General features: G+C 57.5%; 2 protein-coding genes and 1 non-coding gene across 5 annotated transcripts in view; 1 reads left to right on the top strand and 2 right to left on the bottom strand.

The window, feature by feature from the left end:
- Positions 1–54: 54 nt before the first annotated feature.
- On the bottom strand, positions 55–125 carry TRNAG-CCC (transfer RNA glycine (anticodon CCC)). Its single transcript has one exon. It is a non-coding gene; the product is annotated as a tRNA-Gly (tRNA).
- Positions 126–2130: 2005 nt separating this feature from the next.
- Positions 2131–6303, top strand: MCRIP2 (MAPK regulated corepressor interacting protein 2). Its single transcript, XM_071761065.1, has 5 exons — positions 2131–2289; positions 2423–2504; positions 4605–4732; positions 4994–5095; positions 5771–6303. The coding sequence occupies exons 1-5, from the start codon at positions 2238–2240 to the stop codon at positions 5839–5841; spliced, it is 435 nt and encodes a 144-aa protein (XP_071617166.1). The 5' UTR covers positions 2131–2237; the 3' UTR covers positions 5842–6303.
- A 1456-nt stretch (positions 6304–7759) lies between these two features.
- ABCA3 (ATP binding cassette subfamily A member 3) overlaps positions 7760–21424 on the bottom strand; it is a 30046-nt gene continuing 16381 nt past the window's right edge. For all 3 annotated transcript variants that reach the window (XM_071761018.1, XM_071761020.1, XM_071761021.1), the window contains exons 13-31: positions 20822–20976; positions 20306–20461; positions 19835–20045; positions 19458–19608; positions 17921–18019; positions 17561–17753; positions 16258–16561; positions 15724–15997; positions 14994–15198; positions 14386–14605; positions 13998–14156; positions 13314–13486; positions 12741–12875; positions 12431–12625; positions 11411–11598; positions 11155–11325; positions 10733–10920; positions 10551–10624; positions 7760–9658 (exon numbers count right to left, since the gene is read on the bottom strand). In XM_071761018.1, the coding sequence (XP_071617119.1) occupies positions 9527–9658; positions 10551–10624; positions 10733–10920; positions 11155–11325; positions 11411–11598; positions 12431–12625; positions 12741–12875; positions 13314–13486; positions 13998–14156; positions 14386–14605; positions 14994–15198; positions 15724–15997; positions 16258–16561; positions 17561–17753; positions 17921–18019; positions 19458–19608; positions 19835–20045; positions 20306–20461; positions 20822–20976 (3383 nt within the window). In that variant the 3' untranslated portion in view covers positions 7760–9526. The remainder of the gene's footprint in view (positions 9659–10550; positions 10625–10732; positions 10921–11154; positions 11326–11410; positions 11599–12430; positions 12626–12740; positions 12876–13313; positions 13487–13997; positions 14157–14385; positions 14606–14993; positions 15199–15723; positions 15998–16257; positions 16562–17560; positions 17754–17920; positions 18020–19457; positions 19609–19834; positions 20046–20305; positions 20462–20821; positions 20977–21424) is intronic.

The following is a 21424-nucleotide window of genomic DNA, read 5'->3' as shown; positions in this document are numbered from 1 at the left end:
GATCCTCCCACCGGGCTAAAAAAAAATAGGAGCGGGGAAAAAAAAAAAGGGATGTGCGCCGCCCGGGAATCGAACCCGGGTCGCAAGAATGGGAATCTTGCATGATACCACTACACCAGCGGCGCGGCTGTGGGACCGGGGCTGTCACCGGCCCTGAGCTTGGACCCCACCGGCATTGGGGTTGCTCTTTTATTTTATTCATAGGGTGATAGAAACGGTTTGTTTGGAAAAGACCTTGAGGATCATCCAGTCCAACCATTCACCCAGCACTGCCAGGGCCACCACTGACCCATGGCCCTCAGCACCACAGCTCCACAGCTTTGAAACCCCTCCAGGGATGATGGGGACCCCACCCCTCCCCTGGGCAGCCTGGGCCAGGCCCTGACAACCCTTTCCAGGAAGAAATTGTTCCCAAGCTCCAACCTAAACCTCCCCTGGCACAACTTGAGGCCAAAATTTCCTCTTGTCCCATCCCTCGTTCCTTGGGAGCAGAGCCCGACCCCCCCTGGCTCCAACCTCCTCCCAGGCAGTTGCAGAGAGCCAGAAGGTCTCCCCTCAGCCTCCTCTGCTCCAGGATCAACACCCCCAGCTCCCTCAGCCCCTCCTGCTCAGACTTGTGCTCCAGACCCTTCCCCAGCTCTGTTGCCCTTCTCTGGACACACTCCAGCCAGGTGGCAAGTCAGTCGTGAGGTCCCCTGGGTTACAATAAAAAGGGAAGCATTCTGCAGGAGTGGGGGGAGTCATGTGGGGGCTGATGGCTGTGGGGTGCCCTCCTGTGAGCCACCCATGAGTGCCCAGCACCCTGGAGGATCAGGCCCTGCTGTGCTGAATGCCCTTTGGTGGGCATTCAGACAATGCACCACCTGCACCACCTCCCAGCCCATCAGGGCTGTGTCACCATGGTCACTCAGCCCACGGTGTGGAAAAGCCAAGGTCACCCTGGTGGGGCTTCCCTGGAGCAAGACTGGAGCACCCCTGAAGTCCTGGGTGGGTTTGCCACATGGACTGTCCCCCAAACCCTGGGTGCCACCTAGACACAGGTGATGCTGAGGGGTGGATGGGGACCTGCTGGGGGGCATCTCCCAGGCTACACCTCCTGCCACATGGGCAGACCTCAGCCTGCACACTCCAAAAGCCTCCTTGACTCCAAAGGTCACCGTAGTGGCTGGGACACAACCGCCTGTCCTGGCTTCCCACACTGCAGGGTGGGCCGTGGCTCATGGGTGGGTGGTCACAGGGTGTGTGGCTTCTGCCACCACAGCTTTGGGCTCACTGGGCTCATCCCAGCACTGTCCCCACAGCGGTGGCACTTTTAGCCCTGCCTCTGCCCCCCCTCACTGCACCCTGCGTGTCCCCAGCCTGGGTCGGGTGTGCCCCAAGGAGTCATTTTTATGTGTCTGCTATGTGTCCCGTGGCTCTGCTGTCATCTGACTGTCCCCATACATGTCCCCCAGTGTCCCCTCTGTGCATGTGCCATCTTGTGTCCCACGTGTCTCCCGTGCCCTTTCTCCTACTTGATTCCCATGTGCCCCCCTGTCCCACCTGTTCCCTATGTGTCCCATGCATGTCCCCTGTGCACCTCACCAGTACCCTGTGTGTCCTCGGTGTGTCCCCATGGCCCACGTGTGCCCCCCTGCGTCCCTTATGTGTTTCCTGTGTCTTCCCCTACCTCATGCGTGCCCCTGCTGTGCCCCCACATCCCACGTGTCACCCCTACACGACCTCTATGTGCCCCCTGTGTGTGTCCCCTTGTGTCCCCTATGCGCCCCCTCTGTGTCCCATGTGCGCGCCATGTGTCACATGTGTGTCCCCGGTCCCGCACCAGCCCCCTCTGCCCCCCCACCCCCCACTATTCCCCCTATGTGCCCCCTCACCCCAGCCCCTCCCAACCTCTCGCATCCCCTCCGCGACCCCCCCAGCCTCGCTGGGTGCCCCCCCACCCCTCACCCCCCTCCCCAATGCATCCATCCCCTCCCGCGGGTGCCCCCGCTCTCCTCCCCCCGCAGGGTACCCCCCTCTGGGTGCTCCCCACTCCCCCCACCCCACGGGATGTGCCGTCGTCTCCCCCCTTTTGCCAGGGTCCCCCCCACGCTCCCCTCCGTCCCGCGCGGTCCCTTTAAGGGCGGGGGCGTGTCGCGGCTGCCGGCCCGGCCCGGCCCGTTAAAGGCCCGGCCAGGGGCCCGCACCGCACTCGGCGGGGGGCGGGGGGCCGGAGCGGGCCGTGCCGGGGCCGCAGGATGTACACGCTGACGCGCGGCCCCAGCAAATTGGCCACGCAGCGCCGGACAGGTACCGGGAACCGCGGGGAGAGGGGAAGGGGGGACGGCGGCGGCGGCTGTGAGGAGGAGGAGGAGGGGGTGGGGGGGCTCCGGCCCCGCTCCGCTCCCCCGGGCCGCCCTGACGTCCCCGCCGCCGCCCGCAGGTCCCACGCAGCAGGCGGTGGAGAGCAGCAAACTGGGGGAGCTGCGGGGCCGGCTCCAAGCCCCCGCATGGCCCCCGGCCAGGTGAGCCCCGCCGCGGCGGCAGTGACCTTGGGGAAAGGTTACCGGGGCGGCCGGGCCGTGCCGCCGGGGGAGGGGCTGCGGGGGGGACACGGGCACCCGCACCCATCCCGGGGACCGAGGCTGCCGCCCGCGGTGCCCAGGGGTGCGGGGGGTGTGTGTGCGTGTGTGTGTGTGTATATGTGCTGCAGCCCGGCCGCTTCCCCCGGAGACTGAACGCCCGTGGCGTGGGCCGCCCCCCGGGGGGTGTGGGGAGGACGGCACCGAAGCTGTGCCCGCCCCCCCGGGGCGGTTCGGGCAGAGACCGCTTCGGAAAAAGGCGGGGGGAGCGGGCAAAGTGCGGGCAGCGGTGGGTTGGCTGCCCCGGGGAGGGAGGCAGGGAAGGAGGGAGGGAGGGGGTTACAGGGGCTCCCGGCGCCGGGATTGTGCAACCCCCCCACCCCCCCACCTCCTCCCGGCATTCCCGAGGGAGGCACCGATTGCACAAAGCGGCGGCGGGGCCGGTGTGTCACCGCCTGGGCCCCGGGGCTGGCAGGTCCCTGCTGCAGCCTGGGGTCCGCAGAGGTCCCGGTGATCCCCGGCTGGGTTTGGAAGTCACCTCTTGTCCCTAAGAGGATGAATGGCTTTTGGGTGAAGCTCCTGCATTCCAGGAGAAATAACTGGAGCTGTTGGGGGGGATGTAAGTAGCTGGAGGGGTGATGGCTTCTTCTCTTAAGGAATCATAGAATCGTTTTGGTTGGAAGAGACCTTCAAGATCATCAAGTCCAACCGTTAACCCAGCACTGCCAAGTCCCCACTAAACCATGTCCCTCAGCACCACATCTCCACAGCTTTTAAACACCTCCAGAGATGGGGGACTCCTCTACCACAGCCCAGGGCCTGACGAGCCTTTCCATGATGGAATTGTTCCTCATCCCCAATTTAAGCCACCCCTGGCACCAGTTGAGGCCAGTTCCTCTTGCTTTATCACTTCTTCTATGGGAGAAGAGACCGACTCCAGCTTGCTCCAACCTCCTTCCAGGTAGTTGTAGAGCTGTAGGAGATGCTTTCTCAGCTGGAGAGCTGGGGACAAGCCCCAGCCTGGCCGAGCTGGCAGCTCTGCTCCATTGGGCAGGGCTGTGGGGCCCAAACAGCTCTGCCCCTTTCCTCCAGCTTCAAGAAATGGGTGAGAAAAGCCTCCCCTCCTTCCTGAAATCTTTTACTGATCAGCTGCTGTGGTTGCTACCACACTGATGCTCCTTCTGGCAGGTTGGTTGGGCACTCTCCTGGCTGCTGCCCTGCCCCATGCCCCCAGCCCCACGTGTTTTGGGGTGCATTGCCCTGCCCCAAGCTCTGCCTGCAAGATCAGTGCAGGCAGGGGCTGCCTGTGCTCTGTCTCACCTGCCCTGCAAACCCATCAGTGCTCCCAAGGCCCCTTAGACTTTGTCCCATGAGAAACGTGGCTATCGCAGCCGTGTCCTCCTGCAAAGCAGGGCAGAAAAGTTAAATGAGGGGGTTTTGCACTGAAAGTGCCCACAAAACTCATCCCAAAGCTTTCCCGTGTCTCTGCCAGGGTTTGCAGTTTCCAGGCTGGGGCTGGTTTCAGTGCCCTGCTCTGGGGAGGGCACCCTAGCTCTGAGGAAGCCTGACCTTGCTCCCAGTTGGCAGAGGGTTTCATCCCAGTCCTGGGGCACCTTGGGGGTGTGCTGGGGGCCGGGGCTGCTCCAGCAAACCAGAGTGCTTGGTTTGTGGAGAGCAGCACAGCACTACACTCCCTGCCCAGTGCCCGGCTGGATTTCACTTCCATTTTGTTTGCTGGTATTTCAGCAATTTTGGTAGCAGATTTTTAAAATTATTATTATGTAGGTTGGAGGATGGGAGGGAGAGGGGCAGTGGGTGTTTTTCCCTGGGGAGCATCCCTCTATGCATAGGAGACCCCTTTCCCCAGGGGCTGGGTCCCTTCCCTTGGGGACAGGGCTGAATGGGGCTGTGTCCCTGGCCTCACCAGGGCTGTGGGTAACCATGCATGCTGGGGGGCAACCTGGGTCATCTGTCCAACCCCTGTCCTTGCCCCAAACTGTGGTGGCCCACACTTCCTCACCTCCCCTTGACTTCCTTTGACAGCCCAGCCCAGAAACTCGTCTTCAACAGAGTGAATGGCAAGAGGCCACAGGTGCTGCTGCAGCAGATCTCGGCCCCCGAGGAGTGCTACACGCTGGCCCACGAGGAGAATGTCCGCTTCATCTACGAAGGTGAGAGCAGAGGGGACCCTGGGGGACACCACCTGCATGCTGTCACGTCTTGGGGTGGGCTGGAGGTCACGAGGGTCCCCCCTGAGGCAGCTGCATCACGCTGGGGAACTCTGTGGCAGCGATGGGGTCCTCAGCCTGGGGAACCTGGTGCTAGGGATGGGGTCCTCAGCCTGGGGAGCTGCCCCTCCCTTGCAGCAGCTCCTCTCTCAGAGGGGAGATCCCCACACCCAAACCATCCACTGCCTGTTACCCCATCCCCAGCCTGGCAGCAGGTAGAGCAGCAGCTGGATGGCAGCCGGAGTGGGGAGAGCGCCTGTGGCCCCGTGCAGTACGTAGAGAAAAACCCCAACCCCGGACTGAAAAGTAAGTGGGAAGCAGTCACAACATTTGGGGTGCATGGGGGGGGGCTCAGTGGGGTGATGAGCAAGTGTAGGCTCAGCTGGGTAGCCAAGCAGGGCTGCCATGGGAGGAGAAGGAGGATCCCAAGTACTGGATGTGCCAGAGGGGTTGGGCTGGGTCTGTGGTGCTGAGGCTGCTGAGGAGGGGGGGGGGGGGGGGGGGGGGCAGCTGGCACCTGGTGCTGCATTGGGGATGTCCCACCCTGTCCTGCTGGAGGAGCCTGACAAACAGGACACCTGGTTGATGACTCTTTCGGAAATTGTGCCTTCACCAGCCACCAAGGTGGGTTCAAAGTCAAGCTGGAGAGGAGGCCCCGGGTCCCCCCCGTGGGATCTGCCTCTCCTGGGGCTGAGCAACACCAAGCTGGAGCACAGTGGGAACAGGGACAGGGACAGCATGTTTCTCTGATGGCAGCTGGAGTAAGGGCTGTCAACACAAACTGGGGACTCCTGTAGCAACAGAGGAGTCCCCAAGAAGAAAAGATCCTGGTAAACCCACCCTGGCCTTTCGGGGATAGGGTATGGGGGGGGAGAGGAAATTTTAGGGTGTCTTTTTTTCCAGTGACAAATGGTGTGGGTCACGGGGAGCATCTGGAGCTCAGGGCTCCCCTCTCTATGTTCTTCCTCCCCTCTCTTTCAGACTTTGTTCCCATCGACCTGGAGGAGTGGTGGGCACAACAATTTCTGGCCAAAATCCAAAACTGCTCGTAAAAGGGAAGAAAGGTTTGGGTTCGGGGTTTCGGTGGTGTTTGTTTGGTTTTTTTGTTGTTTTTTTTCTTTTTTTCAAAGAGAAGCAAAGCTTGATGGAGAGAGTATCTGGTCAGAACCCTGAATCCAGTGGGATTTTAGAACCATGGTTTTTTTAAAAAAAAAAAAAAAAAGAAAAAAAAAAAAGATGACTGAAATCAAGTGACCCTCAGGCTGCCAGCCCAGCGGGACCGGACCACAGCCATGCCTGGCTGCCTGCCCCCTCCCTGCACCCGGCGTGGAGGAGCAGCCTGCAGCCCCAGCCAGGATTCCTTAAGTGCCAGTTCTTGGACCCCTGCAGCTCCTGTGGCCTCCAGCTCCCAGGGACACTGCGGTGCTGTGCTGGGGAGGAGGGGAGCAGATCTCCCCCGGGGATGGTGGGGTGCTGTAGCAGGACTGCCAGACAATAAAGTGCTGAAACTGCCAGTGGAGAGGAGCTTGGGGGCTGGGGAAGTGTTTGCAGGAGGTGGTCCAGCAGCCTACCCTGTGGGGGGAGTGGGATTGTCCCTGTGCTGGGGTGTGATGCTGAGATCCAGGTCCTGGCTGAGTAGGTATGGTGGCAAAAGGCTTGGAGCAGCCCTTGGAGTTGCATCCTTGTGGCCCTGGGCTTAGCCAGGGGCTGGTGCTGCCTCGGGTGTGTGTTTGGGGTTGGGTGGGGGTTTGTGTGGGGCTGAGCAGCCTGGCTGGGTCAGAGCCAGGGTGTGACATGGAGGTGGGTAATGCAGGAAGGAGGGTGCCAGGTGCCCCCTCAGCCCTTGATGTTGCCCTGACAGCAGCCACTCAAGGTCTCCCCATGGGTGGTGGGGTTCAGTAGGGTGGTAAGAGTAGGGTGGTTGGGGCTGTCTGGAGGAGATGGGATGGGGACACCTCCACTTCTGGTCCCAGAGCCACCTGATGTGCACACAAACACACAAAATAAAATCCCCCAGCCCATGGGCTTTTCCAGGCTGGACTGAGCCCCTCTAGGGCAGGTGTTGGAAAACCATCCCCTTCCCCATCTCCTCCCCCCTGGCCTGAGCAGCCCAAGCCCAGCAAGGCTGGAGCTGCTCTCTGACTCCAAAGGAGGCCAGAAAACACCCATAGGAAAAAGAAAAAAAAAACACCAACCTTTATTATTCCAGTGATGGAAATAACCACACTGCAGCCAGAAGGGAGCAGCAGCTGCTGGGGACTCCTCCTGCAGGCTGGGAGGCCACAGCACTGCCACCACCCTGCAGCTTTGCTGGGGTCACCAGTATCCACTGGGGTCACCAGTACCCACTGGGATATGTGCAGGGGGGAGTTCCCAGTTGTCCTGGCTGTTGCCACTGTGCTCAGCTGCCAGCCTGGGGCAATCTGGCATCTCACTCTCCTGTAACTCTCCCCCCTCCCTCCTCAATTTATTCACTGCTTCTCACCCCAGGCTCTGCTGCACCCTGCCCTATCTCTCCCCTTCCAAAAATATAACAAAAAAACCCAAGCAAACAAGTTATTGGGAGTCCCAGCACTTCAGAATTGTTTTGGTTGACAAAAGCTTCAGTTCATCCAGTCCCAATGTTCCCCCAGCACTGCCAAGGCCACCACTAACCCATGGCCATCACATCTCCACAGCTTTGAAACCCCTCCAGGGATGGGGCTCCTCTTGTCCCATTCCTTGTTCCTTGGGAGCAGAGCCCGACCCCCCCTGGCTCCAACCTCCTCCCAGGCAGTTGCAGAGAGCCAGAAGGTCTCCCCTCAGCCTCCTCTGCTCCAGGATCAACACCCCCAGCTCCCTCAGCTGCTCCAGATCCTTCTCTAATCCTGGTGGCTCCAGGATCCCACCTCCCCATCCCTGCCTGTGCCCAGCTCCTCCTTTCCTTGCATCAGCACTGCCTGGAGGAAAAACTATACCAGCACCTCCGAGTCATTTCAGGGCTGTCATTCATTTGCTGGCTGCTTAATTAAAAATGAAAAAAAACCCCAAACAACCCCACACTTAAGATCCAGGGAAAGTCTTAGTAACATGATGCACCATTGGTCTGAACAACAACATTAGGCAAAGGGGAGGGGGGGAAAAAACACAAACCAAAACAAAAGTGGAACAGGAAGGAATGAGTCGGTCAGAGGAACAAAGAAAAAACCCAACGCAAAAATACAACCCAACCCCTGACAATGCAATCATTAGAAGGGAATCAGCAACCCCCTCTCCCCATAAATATCAATTAATTTCCTTATGTGCAATCGTGTGTGTATTACTATAGTGCAAATAGCTCTGCATTGATCATGGGGCAGCCACCCGGAGGGGACTGTCCCCAGGTGACACAGGGACAAGTTATGGACAGACAAGAATCAACACACATAGAAACCAAACAAACAAACTGAAAAAAAACCAAAACAAAAAAACCCCACCTGACCACTGGGAAATGCCAAAAAACCAGAAATCCCAGTTGTGCCTCTGCCTTGGGGTGGGCAGAGCTGGTGCCTAACACCCCAACCTGCCTGGCCTGGTGTGGAGGGGATGGGGACAAGGAGGGGGAGATGGGATGGGTGGGCTCTGATCAGAGGCATGTGGGGTGTCAGGGGTGAGCAGAGGAGAACACGGGCACAGTGAGAACATCCTGCTGCTGCAACCCTGCCATGGAGGCAACAGTCACCCAGCAGTGTCCCCAGGCACCCTGTGACACTTCCTACCCACCCCTACAGCTGTGCCAAGGTCCCAGGCTCCAGAACCATCTCTGTGAGCACATCCCCATCCTCTTTGACACCAGCAAGGCACAGCCAGCTCCCCAGCATGCCTCACCTCCACCCCAGGACAAGCAGGCAGGAGAAGATAGCATCTTCTAAGAGGTTAAGGGGGATGGAGCCACCTCTGTGGGGAGGGAAGCTTGCCTTGCCCCCTCCAGCTCGACACAAAGTGCTTCTAAAGCCAACCCCAGCACATCCCAATTAACCCAGGGAAGGGTTTAGCTCTGAGCTCTCCCCCAGCTCCCAGAGCCACCAGCAAACACCTCGACACGCAGGCAAAGACCACAGAGCAGCATCACAGAATGTTAGGGGGTGGAAGGAACCTCTGGAGATCATCTAGTCCACCAAGCCCCCTGGGTCACCTGGAGCAGGTTGCACAAGGTGGTGTCCAGGTGGGGTTTGAGTGTCTCCAGAGATGAAGACTCCACCACCTCTTTGGGGCAGCCTGTTAGTGGAAAAGTAACAGAGCACTGGAAAGAAGTCCTTCCTTCCTTCAGTTTAGGCTGAACCTCCTGTGCTCCAGTTTGTGACCACTGCCCCTTGTCCTGTCACTGGAATGAGTCCCAAGAGTCTGGTCCCGAACAGGGAGGTTGGTCCCGATGGGGGTGAACGTTGGGCATGGGAGAGGGGAGCGTGGGGCCACTGGGGACAACATCCCCTGCCAGTCCAATCCCCAACACCCCTCTCCATCCAGGCTCCTCCCTCCCTGCTTCTGGGGCTTTGTTTTTTGCTGTATGGACGGGAAGGGAGGTTGGAGAGCAGCTGTGCCCCACGCACCCCTTGGCTCCCCAAGGGCAGAGGGTGGGACGCCCCCCTCCCCCCTGAAAAGTTTCATACATTTATACATTATTTAAGCCACGCCAATATATAAATTACTGTCTCTCTATATACTGTGTACAGGCAGCAGGGCCAGTCCGTGAGGAAGGGCACTGGTGGGGGCTTGGCCTCATTTCCCTCTGTCCTCTGTGTAGTGCTGGAAGCGGGTGAAGCTCATGAAGACTTGCTCCAGGGAGATCTGGCTCACGGAGTAGTCTTCCAAGTGATACTTCTCTTTGGCTTTCTCCAAGGCCCCAAAGACCTGCAAGGGACAAAGCTGTGAGAGCAGGGACCTCAAATAGGGGAGCAGCTCAGCCTTTTCCTCCTGGGAGACTTGGGGGAAGCAAAACTGTCGCTGGCAGGAGGGTGGTGGGAAGCCAGGAGATGGATTCTTTAGCAGAGTCCCTAACCCTATTTAAAAATTAAGGTTATATTAAAGGTTTAATATATATTTTGCATGCATAGATTTGTGCCAGATATATGTGTTTGTGTAAGTCTGGTGCTGAGGGCCAGGGTTTAGTGGTGGCCTTGGTAGCGCAGTGTTCATGGTTGAACTTGACGAGCTTCAAGGTCTTTTTCAACCAAAATAATGCTTCAATTTTTTTTTTTTTTAATATAAATATCCTTTGGCTGGGCTCCCAGCCCAAGGTTTTTGCTCAGTCTGTTACATATATAATATATATACAATCCAGTCCACATCCCAGCAGGGAGATGCAAAGACACAGATAGAAGAGATAACCCTGCCAGCCCACTCCTGCTGCAGAGTTGAAGTATTTTCAGATATATATATAAAAAAAATAAATTCAGCACTTTTTCCCCAGGGAGAGCTTTCCCTCTGCAGGCTGTGGTCAAGGGCAGCAAGCCCATGGGGATGGGATGAAGTGGTCCTGGCTCACTCACTGGCTATCTGCAGGTGACCTGCTTGGGCCAAGAGGTGGGAAAGGGTCAAGGAGAAAAACACTTTTTAATTTGCCTTTAAAAAAAAATATATATATACATATATGTGTATATACATATATATATCACCTGGATTTTGGACAGAATGTGTCTGAAACAAAAGGAAGAGCTGAGTGTGAAAGCAAAGCATGGACAGCACGCTGCCCCCACCAGCCCCCTCCTGCCAAAGGGTGGGATGTGCTCCAGCCCCCCCTTACCTGTGCCCAGCTGAGATTCTTGTTGGTCAAGTGATAATGCACCATGCCCTGGTGCTCGTGTTTCAGGACACTGCCTGGGAGAGACCAGCAAGGAGAGGTTCTGAGTTAGGAAACCTGCTGAGGCTCACAAGGAGCATCCTGCCCCCCCCTTGGAGAACAACAGCTCCAGTAGCTCACAGTACCTGGGAAAGTCTTCTCCACAAAGGCCTTGAAGGCCTCCAGCTCTCCCTCCTCCTCACTCCGTGTTTTGGCCAGCAAGGTGTAGCCACTGCCAAACTTGCTCTTCAGGTGCTGGGGGCTGCCCAGGCACTTGAACTGCCCGTTCACCATGATGGCCAAACGTGTGCACAGGGCCTCGCACTCCTCCATGCTGCAGGGCAGAAGAAGATCTGCTCAGCAGGGCAGGAACACCAAGACAGAAAAGCAGAAGCTTCTGGGAAGGGGATGGAGGTGAATTCCCTCCTCTCTGGGCTTCCAGAGGAGGGAGATATGGGTAAAAGCAGCCACCAGCATCCACCCACCAGGCACCGGAGGTGGATCCCATCCCTTGGACCCCACCACCCTCCCGGCCACTCCCCCGATCATCCCTTTGTTGTCATCAGACCTGTGAGAGGTGAAGATGATGGATTTGCCACACTCCCTCGTCCGTGTCACCGCATCCCAGAGCAAACGTCGGGCCACGGGGTCCATGCCAGTGGAAGGCTCATCCAGGAAGATCACAGGGGGGCCTCCGATGAGGGCGATGCCGGCGCTCAGCTTCCTCTTGTTCCCCCCGCTGCCGGAGGAGACCGTGAGCACGGGGGGGGGGGAACAGAGGGGACAGGGGGGACAGAGAGGACAGGGGTCTCCTCTCTTCTCACCTGTAGGTCCTGACGAGCTTGTCAGCGTGGGGCTCCAGGAGCAGCCCCCTCAGCATGTTCTCCACGCAGCTGCCGATGTAGCGCTCGGGGATGCCGCGCAGCCGGGCGTACATGCTCAGGGTCTCCCGCCCTGTCATGTGCTCCAGGAGGGCATCAAACTGTGGGCAGTACCCGATCCGCTGCTGGACCTTGGGGGGAGAGGAACCCAACGGGGATTTAGCTCCTGGGTTGGGCTCTGCAAGGAGGGGTTCAAGCTAGAAGGTGCCATGGCGCCCACAGCGCTCTGCGGGACCTCAGCGAGGTTTCTCCTCAGAGGACTGAGCTGCAGCTCTGAAACCGTGGGGGAAACCAGGGGGAAACTCGTCTGGTGGGGATGGACACATGCAGGGTGGCTCAGGACAGCGAGTGCTGTCTCAGTCTGTGCTTCCTCAAGTGGTTCCTCATTGTCAGGAACTGGCCCAGGACCTCAGGAGAATGAACACCCTGGAGCGTTTGTACCTTCCCCATACGTTGGTCTCCTCTGGACAAGAGCCCAGAACAAGGCAGAGTGCCAGGAAAGCAAGCCAGCAGAGCCATGCTCTCAGGGCAGACACTCCTCATCTTCACCTTGCCTGAAGTTGACACTGGTAGAGACACCCAGGGACTGAACTGAAAGCCTGGGATCCGCTCCTCTCATCTCCAAAGGGAAGTGGGCAATTCCCAGCAAGAATACCTCTAGCAGGGGTCTACAAAGGTTTGACCTGCTTGTCTTAGAGAGATTGTCACTGACTCTGATCCCTAAACTCAAGTTTTTCACATTTCCAAACCCTTTGGTGAAGGTCTGGCATCCATTTCATTCACATCTGTCATCCCAGTGGAGAGAAGACTGCTTCCAAGTGGCCAGACAACCAACAGCTTGGGCAGACAAGGACACAACTTCCCAAAGGTCTTACCTCCACCCCTGCCAACAGCACCCATCTCCTCCTCAAAGGTGGCCCAGCCCAAGCAGACACCAGACTGTCTGTAACACAGCCCCAGTACCTTCTTGATGTTGGCCAGAATGCTGTGACCATCCACAAAGGCATCCCCTGACGTGATGCTCTCGTCACCCGTCAGCATCTTGAAGGTGGTGGTTTTGCCTGCTCCGTTGAAGCCAAGCAGCCCAAAGCATTCCCCTTTGCTGACAGCCAGGGAGATCCTGTCCACTGCCAGCAGGGACTCTTGGCTGTCATAGACCTGGTGGAGACCAACACACAAACCATGTCAGTCACCAAGTGCCTGAGGACACACCAAGACTTTAACAGCCCCCTGGTGGCAGTAGGATGCTCAGGAAGGGCCACACTGTCCTCACCTTGGTGAGCTCCTTGATGACAAGAGGGCTGCTGAGAGATGACAGCAGCTCTGGTGGTGACTCCAAAACCTTTTTCCTCTCATCTGCCACGTCCCGGTCCTCTGGCAGCACAGACACCCTGTTCAGCAGTGCCACCTAAATATGGGGTGAAAAAGCACTCTTTGCCACCTTGGCAGCTGTGGGAGTGGCTGTTCCTCCAAGCTGACCTAGAGGAAATGCCCCCAACCTAGGCAGGGTCTACCTCTTCCATCAACCACCTCCAGGGAGACCTCAATCCCTTCACCAACCCCATAGATCCAACAGGATCTTCCCCTCTGAGCAACCAGCTCCAGGGATGCTCTCCCAGGAAGATGATTCAGGTGAAAAGGCAAAAAGCCCATGGGCTTGGGGGCCTACAAGTGACACATTGTGAAGAGTCCTGAAGGGTGGGAGAAGCAGAATTTCCATCTCCAAGCACCAAAGCTGAGTGACCCCAGAGAGCCCAGGAATCCAAACAAGATCTGTGCAAGCACCATGGGCATGTCTCAGGTCACAGGGACACCTCACTTCTCCCTCCCTCATGCCTCAGCTCACCCATTTCCGCCGCCTGCAGATGCTGCAGACCAAAGTTCTCAGCCTCCAGAGAAGGTTTGTCTCAATGAGGAAAAGGAGGAAGAGGAAGGAGAAACCCTGGATGGCCAAGGAGGTCAGGTATCGTCCAATCCCAGGTGTCTCCCAGGAGAAGTAGTTCATCTGATAACTGATATCTGAAGAGGGATGGAACAAAACCAGACTTGGATCAAACCACACTCTGGGGAGGAGTAGATAAGCTCCAGAGAAAGCTGTGAGCCCAAAGCTTTGTCAGGCTTATCTTTATCCCAGCCCACACTGGGCTCCTTGCCCACAGCTCTTTCCAACATTTCCCACAAGAGGATTCAGGTCTGGAGGGGATCTGGCAGAAGATGCTCACAGGAGGCATGCCAAGGGTATCAAGTTACTCTTTCAGCACCATAAGTGGGATTTCTTTACTCATCTATGACACTGTCCCTGGCCAACATTGTCCTCCAGTTCATTAGTAAGGAAAACTTCTCAATTAGACCACCCATGGGTATCTAACAGTGCCCATATTTTTCTTTTAAAATGGCATTTTTCTTAAAAATGGTACCTGGAGCTACTGCCCAGGTTGGGTGAGAGGCCCCAGCTTCACCACCCACCCCATGGAGAACCCTCAAGTACATCTGGGGTGGGATGGCCAGGGGAGGACCAAGAGAGACTCACTGAATGCCTTGCAGATGAAGATGGCTTCCACAGAGGAGGTACAAAACTGAATGAACTCGTAGTTCTGGTAGAAATCACTGATGCATTGGCCCAAGCAGTAGTTGGGTAAGATGAGAAAGACTTTGTCCAGGGTTTTGGAGAGGTCCACCAAGCCCAGCTCTGAAAGAGGAGCACAGGGGATAAGCTGGTTAGAGGAAGACCCTGATATATCAAGGTTCAGAAGGAAACCAAACAGATTTTGTCACGTTTGATGGATGCGTGTGGATTGCCATTGGGGTTTTTGCTACCATGGGGACAGCTTTGGGGTGAAAGAGTCCTCTTGGGGACTGGGATCTTCTTGGTGATGGCAGGGAGCACTGCTGGATGGGCAGGGAGGGCAGTGACCCACCTGGGATGCTCATGATGGTGACTGCAAGGAAGGTGGCTGTCCCTGAGAGGATGTTGAAGATGGTGAGACGGGTGTAGGCTGTGGCTGCCACCGAGAAGAAGAAGCTGAGAAGGTACATGAGGGGGATGATGGCCCAGCCATAAAGGAGGAAAATCAGCATCACATCAACGAGGTGGCTGTCTTGGGTGAAGGCTTGCACATCAAAGGCCTGGAATATCACCTGTGCCATAGCAATGTGAAGAGAACATGTTTGTCTTGACTGCAACTGATGCCACTGAGTAAGCCCTCACAGGTGGTTCCTACCAGCCTGTCCCCATGGGGACAGAATCCTCTGCACAAACTCCTCTCCATGCTCCCATGTATCTTCTACCACACATACCCAAGTGTTCAGGTGCAAGAGGCTGCAGCCAACCAACCCAACTTTTTGGCCAAGGCCCAGCTCCTGTCGGGCAGAACCACCCGACAGCCTTCTTGCTGGTCCTTTCTGGGACAATGCCAGCGGCCTCATCCTTATTCCCTGCACCCACACGCATCCCAGCTCTCCCAGAGGAGCAGCTCCCAGAGCTGCCACCCAAGGGGAGGACAGGAGGGTGTCAGGAGTGACTCACCAGCATCAGAGCACATGGGATGAGGAAGTTGATGATGTCCCAGAGCAGGGCAGAAAGCCAGAAGTTGACCACGTAGACGCCGCTGACAAACTGGACATGCTTGGCTTTGATGGCCCTCTCACTGACCAGGAGCAGAGCGAAGGTGCTGGCCAGGGAGGCCATGCCATACAGCAGGTTGATGGCAATGGCAAAGCCTGTCTGGCCTCTGCAGAGAGAGCAGCAAGGGAGGCTAGGACAGTGACAGCTGGACAGACCAAGGCAGGGACAACACACCATGTCCTGCTTCTGGTGGAGGCCCCGCTCACCCAGCATCCCGAGGAGAAACACCCCCCAATAAGAGCAGTCCTCAGGGAGATGAACATTTCCCATACACATCCCACCACAAACCTCCACCCTGCCTTTGCCTGGTCCCACACATGTCCCCTGAGAAATCCTGGGTGGAAGATTTTGTAAAGTGTGTGGTCATACAGGCCCCTCTGCTCTCAGCACCCGGGGGAAAACCAACCCCAACCAGGACACGGAGGGGAACACCCAACCACTGAGATGTCTGTGAGGCTCGGGCAGGTAAATCATCTACACAGCTTTGCTCTCCTGCCCTCCTCAGTGCAATCACAACCACATTTGGGTCTGAGGAGCTCCAGCCCACTGGTGTCAGTACAACCAAGCTGATCTGCACCCACAGAGGACAGGAGCCCAAGCAGGAAGGCGAGCACCGTGCCGTGGGACGTACTCCATGAGCTGGTCCTTGGCCTTCTCGGTGATGTTGCGAGGCTGAGGGTAGTTGGTGACTGTGATGGAGGCGTTGGGGCCTGCCAGGAGCCTGAAGACAGCGTTGTCAGCCAGCATCAGGGTGGTGGCAGGGGAGTGATAGGCCTGGTTGTTGAAGAGTGCGGTGACCACCGTGCGGTTCCCGCTGGCTGCGAAGGAGGCGGCTGCGATGTAGTGCTCGTTGAAGGCTCCCCCTTCCTCAGAAGCCCTGGAGATGAGGTACTCCTCCAGGCCACCTGCCAAACACCACAGTTTTTATGAGCAAGTTTCACCCCATGAAACCTAACCGGGTGCCAAACTGAAAAAGACCCCAAGCAGCCCCTGGTGGCCCATCCTCACCCTGATGGTGGCCACAAGCACAGGGTTATGGAGAACACAGGGAGGGGGGGTCCTGCCAACATGTGGGACTCCTCCGTGCAGGAGGATACAAGGGGATGGGTGAGATAAACCACTGATAGGACCTGAGCCACCCACACCAAGAGCCCTGGATCCTCACCCAGCACCTCCAGCGGTGACTGGTGTTGGGCATCCAGCAGCTCCACGTACTGCTCTGCCAACCTCTGCGACACGCCCGAGGTGGCCGAGATGGAGAAAGGCACAATGGTCTGGCCGTAGGGCTCCAGAGTCAACCTCAGCATGGAGGAATCCCGGGGTCCCGGGAAGGTCTTGGCCACGATGAGGGCGAAGGCAGTGAAGATGAGAGGCACGAGGAACTGAGCTGCCACCATCTTCCAGTTGCGCCAGCTGTACATGGCCCGCTTCATGAACATGGCATAGAACTGCTGGCAGCACAGGTAGAACTGGGAGAGGAGAAGCCAGGTCAGTGCTAGCTGTGCACAGCACCAACATTACCCCACACAGATGAGGAAGAGGAGGAGGAGAACCCCCAAGCCACCTCCCCATCCCGTGTGTGGCACAGCCTGCTGGCCACCCAAGTCTGTGGAGGGCTCCATCCCAGCAGATCAGCCCAAACCCCACAGCTTCCCAACAGGACACACTCAGTTTGGCATCTCTGGTGTTAAAAACAGCTTCAGCCCTGACCTTTACCTTCCATCACCTCTCAGCAGTTCAGGTACACAAAGAGGATTACTGCAACTCGGCTGCCTGCCAAAGTGACCAGGCTGGGACACTTGGGAGCTCTTTCCCAGCCTTTGCAAGCACTTTCTTTGCTTTTTTAACCCATTAATCTTTCTTCCCTTCTGTCTTTGAGACATGCCCTTGAGAAGCACAATGGAATTTATTGCAGGCGTGTGGGCAGTGGGCCATGAAGGGCTGCCAGGGAGCTGCAACACAAGCCTGGGGAGTGAAGGAGATGTTTTTTCACATTTTCCTGCTAGGTGACATAGCAATGGCAGGTGAAAACCACTTCAGATCATCTGGGCCACCTTCAAGAGCACCTCTCATCCCTAGAACAGGTTGACTACACAAGCTCTGGCTGCCCCATCCCTGGCAGTGTCTCAGCCCAGGTTGGGTGGGGCTTGGAGCAACCTGGGCTGGTGGGAGGTGTCCCTGCCCATGGCAGGGGATAGGAACTGGGTGAGCTTTAAGGTCCCTTCCAACCCAAACCATTCCACGATTCTGTGATCTCTGTAGACCTCAAGATTAACCTGAGGATAATGACAGTGACCAACCCAGTGCCTCTGATTTGCACAGAAGATTCAAATCCCACTTTGCCTTGAATGACTTCCAAATCCCAGGCAGCAAAAACAACCACGGGGTGGGGAGCTTCACCTGGTTACCAAAACCCCCTTCACACACATGGACTCTGTTCCCCCTGCACCCACAGCCCTGGTGCTCACCCCGGTGTTGAGCTTGATGCTGGAGCAGTCCTCGGTGATGAGTGCCCCGCTGTCATCTGTCATATCTGTCATGCCACTCAGGCTGCTGGAGTCATCCATGGCCCAGTCATTGGAACGCCTCTCGTGCTGGTACTGGAGAGCAGGCAGCTGGATAGCCTGGATATCCATGCTGGAATCCACCAGCTTCCCAACCCTGAGCCAGGAGGGAAAGCAAGCGATGAAACATGGATCCAGGCAGGAGCAACCCGCTCTGATCTTGGGAAGACAAACCCAAGGGACAAAACCCAACCTGCTAGCACAGCACGAAGGGACAGTGCCACCAGATGACAGCCCAGCTGGGGCAGCCTTCCTCCTGCCTACCTGAGGAAAACTTCCTCCATGGTGGTGACTGAGGCGCCGTAGCTGGCGATGCCGAGCTCCTCCCGCTTCTGCTCCAGCTCTGTGAACAGGGCCTCAAACCTGGAGGAAAAAGTGAGGTATCAGGATGCTGCTGGTCCAACTCCACCCAGCAGAGCTGAAGGGGTACCAGGAAGATGGTAACTGCCTTCTGCATGTAATGGCTGGCAGGCAGAGCTGCCCTGGGTCCCCAAACCTCGGGTTTCAGCACAGCCAAAGTTGAGGAGAGGATAAGAGGGGGCACTCAGAGGTTAAGACCTTCAGGGCATGGGTCTTGCAGCTGGTTTGGGTCCTGAAGCCAGCACCAGCACCTCACTTCACTCTGTTCAAGAGAGCACCTTGTGGGCTCCATCTTCTGCCATTTCTTGCCACAGGCAGTCTCAGCCACCCAGGTTTTTAACTTCAATAAGAAGAGCTGGTGGCCAACCATCAGTGGTGTTCCCCAGGGCTCAGGATTGTGGTCAATTCTCTTTAATATCTTTAAGCATGATCTGGATGATAAGTGCATCCTCAGCTAATTTGCAGATGACACCAATTTGGACAGGAGAGTTGATCTGCTTGAGAAAAAGCTCTGCAGAGGGACCTGGACACACTGGAGCAATGGGCCAAAGCCAATTGTATGAGGTTCAGCAAGGTTCAGTGCTGGGTCATGCACCTGGGACCCGAAGCAACCCCACAAAATGCTCCAGGCTTGGGGAAGAGTGGCTGGGAACTGCCTGGTGGAAAAGGACCAGGGGGTGTTGGTCAACAGCAGCTGGAATATGAGCCAGCGTGTGCCCAGGTGGCCATGAAGGCCACCAGCACCCTGGCTTGTACCAGGACTGGTGTGGCCAGCAGGAGCAGGGCAAGGACCATCCCCCTGTGCTGGGCACTGGGGAGGCTGCACCTCCAATCCTGGGGTCAATTCTGGGACCCTCAGGACCAGAAGGACATTGAGGGGTTGGAGCGTGTCCAGAGAAGGGAATGGAGCTGGGGAACGGTCTGGAGCACAAGTCTGAGCAGGAGGGGCTGAGGGAGCTGGGGGTGTTGATCCTGGAGCAGAGGAGGCTGAGGGGAGACCTTCTGGCTCTCTGCAACTGCCTGGGAGGAGGTTGGAGCCAGGGGGGGTCGGGCTCTGCTCCCAGGGAACAAGGGATGGGACAAGAGGAACTTTTGGCCTCAAGTTGTGCCAGGGGAGGTTTAGGTTGGAGCTTGGGAACAATTTCTCCCTGGAAAGGGTTGTCAGGGCCTGGCCCAGGCTGCCCAGGGCAGGGGTGGAGTCTCCATCATCCCTGGAGGGGTTTCAAAGCTGTGGAGATGTAGTGCTGAGGGCCATGGGTCAGTGGTGGCCCTGGCAGTGCTGGGTGAATGGTTGGACTGGATGATCTTCATGGTCTTTTCCAAACAAAAGTGACTCCATGACTACATGCTTTCGAGCCACCCCAGCCTGCCTCATCGGTGCAATCCTCTACAATGAGGGGACCCACCCTGGGGGGAGACAAGCAGGGGATGATGGCATTACCTGTGTGTGCTCTCCTTGGGCAGGATGAAGGACAGCTCTGCCCCAGCATTGCTCTCCATGGTGGCATTGGGGACGTAGTGACAGATGAGGCGTGAGATCTCCCCCAGGTTACAGTAGGGCTCCTTCACCATCACCATGTGGTATCCAGCCCCTGCTCACAAGAGAAGACAGAGGGTGAACCAAAGCCCAGCCTGCTCCTGGGTGCTGGGCACTGATGGCTCTGCCTGAACTGTGGCAGGAACAAGTATGGAGCTGGGCTTCCAGAGAGGCAGAACAGCATGCTGAGGAGCAACCAGCCATCAGACAAGAAGCAATGGGTCTCCTCCCTCCCCAGCAAGGACAAGACATCAAGCAGGACCCTCCTGCTGCTCTCTCACCGTATTTCCTCTTGAGGAAGAGCGAGGAGCCACAGCACTGCAGCTCTCCCTTGGCCATGATGGCTATCCGGTCCCCCAGCAGGTCAGCCTCGTCCATGAAGTGCGTGGTCAGCAGGATGGTGCGGTTGCTCTTCTGCTGCTGCAGGAGGTCCCAGGTGGCCCTGCGAGAGGCTGGGTCCATCCCTGAAGTTGGCTCATCCAGCATCACCACCTGCACACAGGAGATGGGTGCTGGTCAAAAAGGGACTGGGAAAGGCACAGCAGCACAGGAGAGGACAACCCCAGTGTCCATCAGCTCCCGACACCCGTGAGATGAGCGGCAGAGCTGCAGCCTCAGGGTGGTCCTCAGAGTCGTCCCCTTTTGTGTGGGTGCTCCTGCCCCCGCATCTCACACTGGCTCAAACCCCAGAGCCACCAGAAGGGCCTGCAGTGGCCACAGGGAGAGAGGCTTGAGGTGATAAAGGTGCTTGCCTTGGAGTCCCCAATGAGGGCAATGCCAATGGAGAGCTTGCGCTTCATGCCGCCCGACAGCGCCTTGGTCAGGGAGCGGCGTTTGTCCTCCAGGCTGAGGATCCTCAGGATGTGGCTGATCTCCTCGGGGCACTTGGAGGCTGGGTACCCCTTCAGCTGCCAGATGGGGTGAAGGAAGGGTTAACCCTGCCTGCAGGGGTGTCCCTGGCCAAGTCCCATCCCACCACACCCCCAACCCGCTCCTGAAGCCCACCGTGCCCTCCTCCACACCCAGGCAGCCCAGAAAGGGACCCCTGCCAGACCCCAAAGGAGATGGCACAGCCAGAGAGGGGTTCCCCATGGAGCCACGCTGCCTGCAACCCTCCACTCCTCCATCTGCCAAGCAGGGAGCTCCTGCCTGTGGAGGAGGCAGAAAGAGGAGGCAGTGGCTGTTCTGCTGTATGGATCTCCCCACGCTTCCCCATCCACAAAGATTCCTCCCCCGGGGCTGGCTCCCAGGGAATGGCCAGGGCTCACCCCTGCATAGAAGTGGAGGTGCTCCTCCACTGTCATGTTGTCGAAGAGCACATCGTGCTGGGGGCACAAGCCCAGGCTGCGGCGGATGAGGACCATGTCCTGGGAGATCTCGTAGCCATTGATGTATGCCTGGCCACTGGTTGGAGAGTGCAGACCTGGGAGGAGTGAGATGCAGCAGCCTCAGGGCTGAGGACAACCCCAGGTGGCAAGGAGAGGAGGTGGGGTCCTTCCAAGAAAGTCTCTGGCTGGAGCTGGGGTAGGGCAACTTTCTCCTGCCAGCCACAGGGTGGGCTGCACAGCACCCATGGGTGGGAGGGTGAGCTGGCAGGGCTGCCAGAGCAGGCAGGGAGGGAAGCAGGCAGGCACACTGGGCAGAGGTCCAGGCAAGGCCAGGGCAGACCTCCAGAGAAGGTCCTGTGAGTGCCCTGAGCTGGCAGGAGTGACAGAGGACAGTGACGAAAGGACCACCAAAGGTCACCATGTCCACCATGCCAAAATAGATTGCCTGGAGCTCAGCAGCTCAGGAATGAAGACAGCCAGCTCTTGGCCCATGCCCTTATCATGATGAAGCCTGCAGAGACCCATCCTACACCAGGGCCTCTC

This window comes from Heliangelus exortis, chromosome 17, assembly GCF_036169615.1.
Source record: "Heliangelus exortis chromosome 17, bHelExo1.hap1, whole genome shotgun sequence".
NCBI lineage: Eukaryota > Metazoa > Chordata > Aves > Apodiformes > Trochilidae > Heliangelus > Heliangelus exortis.
The sequence above is the reverse complement of the archived record's forward strand: the minus strand, read 5'-3'. Positions and strand labels throughout refer to the sequence as shown.